Source organism: Sinocyclocheilus rhinocerous, unplaced genomic scaffold (genome assembly GCF_001515625.1).
Source record: "Sinocyclocheilus rhinocerous isolate Xijiao unplaced genomic scaffold, SAMN03320098_v1.1 scaffold1852, whole genome shotgun sequence".
NCBI lineage: Eukaryota > Metazoa > Chordata > Actinopteri > Cypriniformes > Cyprinidae > Sinocyclocheilus > Sinocyclocheilus rhinocerous.
This window is the reverse complement of record NW_015636840.1, coordinates 222336-231386: the sequence shown is the minus strand read 5'-3', so window position 1 is coordinate 231386 and position 9051 is coordinate 222336. Positions and strand designations below refer to the sequence as shown.

The 9051-nt window shown below is 38.4% G+C and overlaps 1 protein-coding gene and 1 pseudogene across 1 annotated transcript; one reads left to right on the top strand and one right to left on the bottom strand.

Annotated features, from left to right (window-relative positions):
* Positions 1–502: 502 nt before the first annotated feature.
* LOC107748085 (extracellular calcium-sensing receptor-like) lies at positions 503–4794 on the top strand. Its single transcript, XM_016562744.1, has 6 exons — positions 503–723; positions 874–1165; positions 1399–2226; positions 2363–2590; positions 3663–3786; positions 3881–4794. Exons 1-6 carry the CDS (start codon positions 503–505, stop codon positions 4792–4794), a joined length of 2607 nt encoding a protein of 868 aa, XP_016418230.1.
* Positions 4795–5823: 1029 nt separating this feature from the next.
* LOC107748083 (extracellular calcium-sensing receptor-like) overlaps positions 5824–9051 on the bottom strand; it is a 10515-nt pseudogene continuing 7287 nt past the window's right edge.

The following is a 9051-nucleotide window of genomic DNA, read 5'->3' as shown; positions in this document are numbered from 1 at the left end:
TAGTATTACCATTTGATAGTATCACAAGACCCTGGTACTGCCACCGGTTTCTAGTTTTATTGCTCAGCTGAAGTCCAATGTGTGCCTGACATCTAGAGGACATTCTGAGAAAAATCACTGTCAAGTAGAAGAGATGGGCAAGTAGATATAAGTGATATAATATGCTTTAGCAATTTTCTTTCTAGCTCCGAATCTCTAAATAAGCTCAGAAGTAATTCACTGGGAAAATGTCCATTATTTCTTTTATATTAAAGTTAAAGGACTGATTTAGAAAAATAAGAAACACATCAGTACACATCAGTACTACCATGGCAGCAAAGTAAACACAAAAAGAAAATCTCGAAGTTGTAATTTTTAATAAATAATAAAAAGATTGGAAGGTGACATTCTGATTTCCAGGTATGTCCATTTGGCACCACCCACTCTTTTAAAATAACACTCCACACAATCGTTATTATAAATGAGTGAGCTGAACTGGTGGGTGGCTCAGAAAAAGCAAGAGATGTGGATCACTCTGTATATTTCTCTATACCTGTCCGTTAACTGTATCTCTGCAGCTTCAGTCCTCAGATCAGACACATGTCAGCTCCAGGGGCACTTTCGGTTGAACGGGGTGTACCAGGATGGAGATGTTATACTTGGAGGCCTGTTTCAGGTTCATTTCTTCACAGTTTTCCCAGATCTGAGCTTCAAAATTGAACCAGAACCACCATACTGCGAAAAGTGAGTCTGGAGTCAGAACTATGAATATTCTCTTTGCCCTCTTTTACCTCAGTTAATTTGAAATGCTGCCTTGCTCAAATGCTGTCTTGAAAAAAAAAATCTCTATTGAAACCACTGTTAATGTCAATATATAACTTCTGTTTTTCTTAGATTTGATATGGAAAGCTTCCAGCAGGCACAGACCATGGCTTTCGCAATAGATGAGATCAATAAGAATCCAAACTTACTGCCTAACATCACTCTTGGTTACCATCTTTATGACAACTGTGTGAGACTAGGAATGGCGTTTCGGGCTGCTTTATCCCTAATTAGTGGGACTGAGAAGTCCTTCTCCAACCTCAACTGCACTGGTCCTCCGCCAGTAGTTGGTATTGTGGGTGATCCAAGTTCAACTCCTTCCATTGCGATTTCCAGTGTTCTGGGACTATTTAGAGTACCTATAGTAAGATGGGATGAAAAAAGTACAAATACACTGTATGCATATTTTTGTACTTTTCAGTTAAATGCTGTGTCCTTTTCAATAATATATATCCTTGATCTGTTTCTTCCAGACCTTACTTTATCATCTGCTTGTGCATGAAAAAAATGACAAAAGCACTGATCATTTTTGTTGATCGTCAATCTATTCTTTTCCGTCTCATGTCTTCTACTCTTTCTCACCATCTAACTTACTAGGTTAGTTACTACGCCACCTGCTCCTGTTTGAGTGACAGGAAAAAGTACCCTTCTTTCTTCAGAACAATCCCCAGCGATGCCTTCCAGGTGCGGGCTATGATTCAAATCTTGAGGCATTTTGGATGGACCTGGGTTGGTCTCATCTACAGTGATGATGACTATGGCGTCTACGCTGCTCAGTCCTTCCAGCAGGAAATGCAGATGTTTGGACATTGTGTTGCTTTTTCTGAAATCCTGCCCCATGATAACAACCCCAGAGATATTCAGCATATAACAGGAGTGATTCGGGCCTCTACAGCTAGAGTGGTGGTTGTTTTTTCCACTTCATCCTTTTTGTTACCTTTGATGGAGGAGGTGGTGTCGCAGAACATGACAGGCAGGCAGTGGATTGCGAGTGAAGCTTGGGCCACCTCACCTGTATACCACACACCACGTTTACTGCCCTTCCTGGGGGGCACACTGGGCATTGCCGTTAGACGTGGAAAGATCCAGGGGCTTCATGACTTTTTGCTCCGTATTCGTCCCAGCAATGAACCAAGAAATAATATGCTGAGGATCTTCTGGGAGAACATGTTCGGGTGCAGTTATGAAACTGGGGATACGGTGAAAGATGGAGAGCAAGTGAAAAATGTATGTACAGGAGAGGAGGATCTGATCACCACAAACACAGCATACACTGATGTTTCTGGGTTGAGAGCAGCTTATAATGTCTATAAGGCAGTTTATGCCCTGGCACATGCGCTTCATGACCTGATGCAGTGTGAGGAGGAGAGAGGACCATTCAGTGGGAACAGCTGTGCCGACATAACAAACCTGAAACCCTGGCAGGTAAGACCCACAGCTATAGTAAAGATTCTCTTTAGGCATATAGATCAGCTGAATGTGTAAAAGCAAAATATTTGCTTTATATTAATTCAAATTTCAGATAAACATATAACACCTGTCCTGTCTACAAACTGTACAGCTTGTTCACTACCTACAGAAAGTGAACTTCACCACAGGTTTTGGGGATCATGTGTCATTTGATAAGAATGGAGATGCTTCGGCCATCTATGATGTGTTGAACTGGCAGCCGAGCTCTGATGGATCAATAAGGATCTACACAGTTGGTGTAGTAAGTGAAGGAGCGACAACAGGGATGGTGCTCACACTGGATGAGGATGCGATATACTGGAACTTTGAGACAAAAAAAGTAACTAACATTGCTTGTTAATGTCATCCTTTTTGCAGATATGCAGTCTAAATGAAGAGTTTGGTTCCAAAACGCTATAAATCCATTTTGATTAATTTGAGTAAAAATATGTGGCAAGTGGCAAGATGAAAACCACTATTTTCTGTTTCAAACATTCACATAGCATCTTTAGGTTATAATAACATTAAAAATTCTAATCCAGATTTTGATTTTCAAAGATTTATTATAACATTTTATTTGTTCCCCAAAATGCAATAAATCCATGACACGTTTTTTTTTTTTTTTTTTTTTTAAAGCAATAAATCAATTGAATCAATATAAAAGTTATTTTTCATATTGAAACACAACATGGGTAATCCACATATGACAGCCTCTGAACTTGGTCAATACTAATCTTATATACAGGCACTGGACTAAAAATACATTCAATCAGTCATCGCTCCCAAAATGAATTCAACGGGTCATCTTGTTAATGCTATAAATTAATTACAACAATAAAAGAAAATTTCATCATGAACATAGGCTACATGAACAAGGATATCACATTAGACCACAGAAATTCCAAAATGACATTTCCCTTACATTCAACTTCCAAAAGTACATTCATCTTTGCCATGTTACATTCATTTAGTTGAATAGTGTTATACACTGTATTAACAAAAACATAAATGGCATTAATAAAAACACTTACACTGACAAGCTATGCAATATTGCGTTCATTATCGAATGCGACTCATCTGCGATTATGAATGCGATATTGCAAAGCTTGTCAGTGATCTATGGCTCTGTGTCAGATATATCGCATTCTGCAGAGAAGGGAGACTGGCGTTTGTCGCAGATTGGGAAGAAAGGGAGAAAACATGACAGAATAACTCGGCGGATATCGCGTTACTGATTTTGGCGGAAACTCAATTTTTTTTAAAATGCCGTTTATCGCGTTTTGGAACCAAACTCTTCAAATAATAGTCAATACCATGATAAGACAAATAAGAATAATTAATAGAGGCCAAGATTGTCATTATGTAAAAAAGATGAGAAACACATCAATAATAACAGTTGGTGTGTCTTTCAGCCCCCAAGGGCTGTGTGCAGTGAGAGCTGCCCCCCAGGCACCAGACGAGCCACACGCAAGGGCCTTCCTGTCTGCTGTTTTGACTGCCTGCCATGCGGAGATGGAGAGATTTCAAACACAACAGGTGTTTATTTTATTGTAGAGATTAATGTTTGAAAATTTGAATGTAACTCAGTTCCCTCTTACATTTTCACTTTCTCTCTCTTACTTAATCACAGATGCTATTGAGTGCACAACATGTCCAGATGAGTTCTGGTCCAGTCCAGATAATGATCAGTGTGTCCCGAAAGAAGTAGAATTTCTGTCCTATGAAGATCCTCTGGGCATCTCTCTGACCACTGCATCTCTTCTTGGCACTTGCTTCTGTGCTCTTGTGATGATCGTCTTCACTCTTCACCGTAACACTCCCATAGTTCGTGCCAACAACTCAGAGCTCAGTTTCCTGCTGCTGGTGTCACTCAAAATGTGTTTCCTGTGTGTGCTGCTGTTCATCGGCCAGCCACAGTTATGGACGTGTCAGTTAAGACATGCTGTGTTTGGCATAAGCTTTGTCCTGTGCATTTCCAGCATCCTGGTCAAGACTATGGTGGTAATAGCCGTTTTCAAGTCATCTCGACCAGAGGGCAAAGGCGCTATGAAATGGTTTGGAGCAGTTCAACAAAGATGCACTGTTCTGGTCCTAACAGCCCTCCAGGTTGTGATATGTGCAGTCTGGCTATCAACTGCCTCTCCAACACCACATAAAAACAACCAGTATATCCGATCTAAAATAGTATATGAATGTGCTATAGGCTCAGTGGCTGGTTTTTCTATGCTGTTGGGATACATTGGACTGTTGGCAGCAGTAAGTTTCCTGTTAGCCTTCCTGGCAAGAAATCTTCCAGATAATTTTAATGAAACAAAGTTCATCACATTTAGCATGTTGATCTTCTGTGCTGTGTGGATTGCGTTTGTTCCAGCATATGTAAGCTCACCAGGGAAATATGCAGTAGCTGTGGAGATATTTGCCATTTTAGCTTCTAGTTTTGGATTACTGGTGGCCATATTTGCCCCAAAGTGCTACATCATTCTTTTACATCCAGAGAGAAACACTAAAAATGCCATCATGGGAAGAGAAACACAAAAGAAATAGTTTAACATCCTGTCTGCATATCTCTAGTGTATGAACCTTCAAATCAATCAATGCCCTGCTTGTAGACATATGTATTAGTGTTCCTATTGTATGTAATTAAAACACGTGTCTTACAGTACATGCAGATGACTCATGCAATGCCTGTTTTGCATAATGTATTGAAACATGATATACTCACTAAAGTAACAGTAAATTGTAATAAATAAACAAATAAATGCTTTTTACTATGGTTATAAATGCTTAAGGTTTTTTTTTTTATCAACATCTCCCTCATATGCTGGGCCGACGCATGCTTATATGCATAAATAGGAGCCTAGGGTGGCAGCACAGTCAGAGCGGCAAAAAGATTTAATAGAGATTTATTAGAGAAAAAAAAGAGATTTAATTTTTGATTTTATTGGACATTCATTTGGAATGATTGCACTCATATCAATAAGTTATCATTTACCATCATGCTACATCTATTTGCGACAACAGCAGGCCGAGATTGTGCTTCTGCTGCTGATCTCAGGTAACATTCATCCCAATCCAGGCCGAGTTGGCACAGCTTCAAACACCAGAGGAACTTAAATCGAGTAAAGGTCTACGACTTTTTCATCTTAATGTGAGAAGTTTGGTAAACAAAATGGACTCGGCTCGAATTTGGGCAGACTCGACTGATTCTGATATCATGATTTTCACAAAGACTTGGTTGAAAAAACATATTACAGATGATATGGTACATATTAATGTATATAATGTTTTTAGAGCTGATAGAGAGAAAAAAGGAGGAGGGGTTGCAGTTTATACGAGTTTATACGAAGTTAAATGTGAATTGCATTAGTATTTTAAAGTGTTTTGAACTTTTAGCTATTAAAATATTTTTATCTAATGGATCTGAAAGAATGGTGGTCGGTTGTTATCATCCGCCCTCAGTGCTAAATGAGGCAATTTCACTGCTGACGGATATGCTCCATAGTTGTATTAACACTGATCTAATATTAATGGGGGATTTAAACTTGGACTGGCTGTCTCAATCATCAGATATGTTTAAGGACATTTGTAATTCTCTGTGTCTGGACCAACTGATAAATTCACAGACTCATCTAAATGGAAAGGATACGAACAAATCATCTTTGATTGATGTTATTTTAACTAATGTACCCCATGTTTTCTCTGCGATTGGAATTTTATTAGTGATATTAGTGATATTAGTGACCACTGTGCAATATCGTGTGTGAGGATTTTAAGATGCTTAAGAGTTCACCCAGATTTATATATAAACGGGTATTTAAAATTTTCAATGTACAAGCTTTTTTGCACGATGTGTATAATAGTAATTTACGGGAAATTTCATCTATACCTGATGTGGCTGTATCTTGGGATTATTTAAAATCTACTTTTTTTGGAAATTTGTAATAAACATGCTCCTTTCCACAGATTTAGGGTGAGTGGAAAAAATAATCCCTGGTTGGCCCCACTTTATATTAAGTGGCCTTAACTACTATGTACTTACATAAAAAATTAAGTACAATGTACTTATTGTATTCATATTGTATTGCAAAACACTTTTGCTGCTATTGAGGTGGGATATGGGTAAGGTTAGGGACAGGTTTGGTGGTATGGGTAGGTTTAAGGGTGGGTTAAGGTGTAAGGGATGGGTCAACAGTGTAATTATAAATGTAATTACAGAAATTAATTACAGATGTAATTACATGCAGGTATTTTAAAAATATAAGTACAATGTAAAAACATGTATGTACACAATAAGTGCATTGTACCAAATTATTAATTTAAATGTAAGTACATAGTTGTTAAGGCCACTTAATATAAAGTGGGTCCCCCTGGTTCAACAAATCTGTCTCAAACCTTGTCAGGCAAAGAAATATAGCTTGGTCCACAGCAAAGAAAACTAATAGTATTGATGACTGGTCACGTTATAGATTATTACGGAATAAATTGTCACCTGTATATTCATGCTTTTCCCATAAGAAACTTTTTATTGTTGTTTTCTGGCTTGAATAAAATATACAAAACAAGAGTCCAAAACTAGAAGCCAATATGGCAAAAATTTCCACTGCTATGCTGTACTTCCCTGGCGAGCTGACATATGCTGGCACAAATGCAATCCACACAGCACAGAAGATCAGCATGCTGAAAGTAATTAATTTTGCTTCGTTAAAATTATCTGGAAGTTTACGGGCAAAGAAGGCCAGCAGGAAGCAGACAGCAGCCAGAAAGCCAATGTAGCCCAGTACACAGGCGAATCCCACAGCTGACGCAACTGTGCACTCAAGGATGACCTTTGACCCTTGGATTCCAAAGTTACGGTGAGGTGAAGGTGGACTGACGGCCTCATTTATAAAATGTGCATACACACAGATTTGATCTTAGAGTGTGCGTACGCTAAAATCCCCGTCAACGTTCATATTTATAAAAACGGTCTTTGACGTGGAAAAGTACTTACCGCCACGTCAGGGTCTGAGCAGACGTATGCACTTTTCCTTGTGGCGAAGTCGGAGTACTGCAACTATTTGAACATCTAAGCTGCAATAATAATAAAAGTGGTGTACGTGCACGCACCAAATTCATCATAAACAACAAAGATGCAGTGTAAGAGATTAATTGTGCAGTGTACTCAGATTTTTTATTATCGGGAGTTTTTGCGAGATATGCATAAACGCATCTCCGACTGTTTTGTCTGTGTAGCCTATAAGAATAGGCCTATGTCGTGCAAAGATGGTTTTAATATATTCTATTCAATAACATTGTTAACTGTTTTTATTTATAACATCTGCTGCTTTGCTTCTGTGAAAATGAATAGAGACATCAGCCTTAAATTTTATTTTTGTCATTTACATCAGTTATATTTGTATAAAATGCAATATATATTTTTGTGTCAGTACATTAATTGCACATTTGAGCAGCATTAGTAAACTGTGTAAATATAAAGAAATGCCAAATCACATGCAGGTTTTTTCAGACCGGAGACCATAATAGTGTAATAATTTATTTTATTATGATATGAACCATCCAATTTTTCTTTCAATAATGATTTTTAAAGTTTTGCCAGAATTTCGTGATACTAAACTTTTTATTAGTTGTCATAGCAAGTGATTTTAAAAGTAAGATGGCTCACTTTTTATAAGATGACAGAAAATGTTACTTGAATTCGTAGTTTATTCTTACTTTTGGAAGCCTAATTGTTTTATAATTACTATTATTATTATTTATGTTGTTTCTAGAAGTAGTCATTTTGATAAGTCAAAAGAAAAAATATAACCACACACATTGTTTGTCCACAGAATAATTACACATTTTTAAATAAAAAGCGTCCCCGCACGAACTTCTACCTCCGCCAGCAGGACCTCAATTTCAGACTCAGTAAAGTTTTTTTTTCTCTTTGTGCTCGTCATTCTCAAGCATAGAAATTCGGATATTGGCGTGTGCTCTTTTATATGGTAATGATATTAATTAGGGGGCGTTTACAAGGCGGAGATCTGACACCAGTCAGCTGCGCACAATTTCAAGATAATTTGCGATTTATAAATGTCACATCTGGAAGAGAGGCGTACGCACGTGTTTTTGTGGGCACATTCATTTTCTCTGAATCACACTTACGCACTTTTGAGAAATGATTTTAGAACAAATTTAGTACGGTTTATAGGCAACATTTTATAAACGAGGCCCCAGAACACTTCCTCTCTGCTGGCCTGGTCCGAATCATCTGATAAGAGCTGAGGATCCAGGTCTAGTGGAGTGAAATGCAACTAGAACCACAATTGTCTTGACCAGAATACATGAGATGCACAGGACAAAACTGATCCCAAATGCAGCCTGTTGAATCCTACATGACCAGAGTGATGGCTGGCCTACAAACACCAGCGAGCACAAGAAGCAGAGTTTGAGAGACAGCGGGAGCAGGAGGCTGAGCTCAGTTGTTGGCTTTAACTACCGGAGTGCTCCTATGGTACAGGAAAATCACAGCCACTGTAGCAATGATGGCACCCGAAACGGCAACACTTACCAGTGTGATGCCCATTGTTTCTCTAAAGGAGAGGAACTCAGTCTCGCGGGGCACACATTCATTTCTGAAACTATTAGACCAGAACTCTTGGGGACAGCGAAAACATTTTATTGAGCCTAGGGGAAAAATTATAAAGAGAAACATTAAAGGCAGAGTAAGTGACTTCTGGTAGCCAATGTTGATATTTGAAATCACCAAAACAAACACGCCCCTACCCCAAAAGGGTCTTGCCCCTATTTTGATAGCTCCGC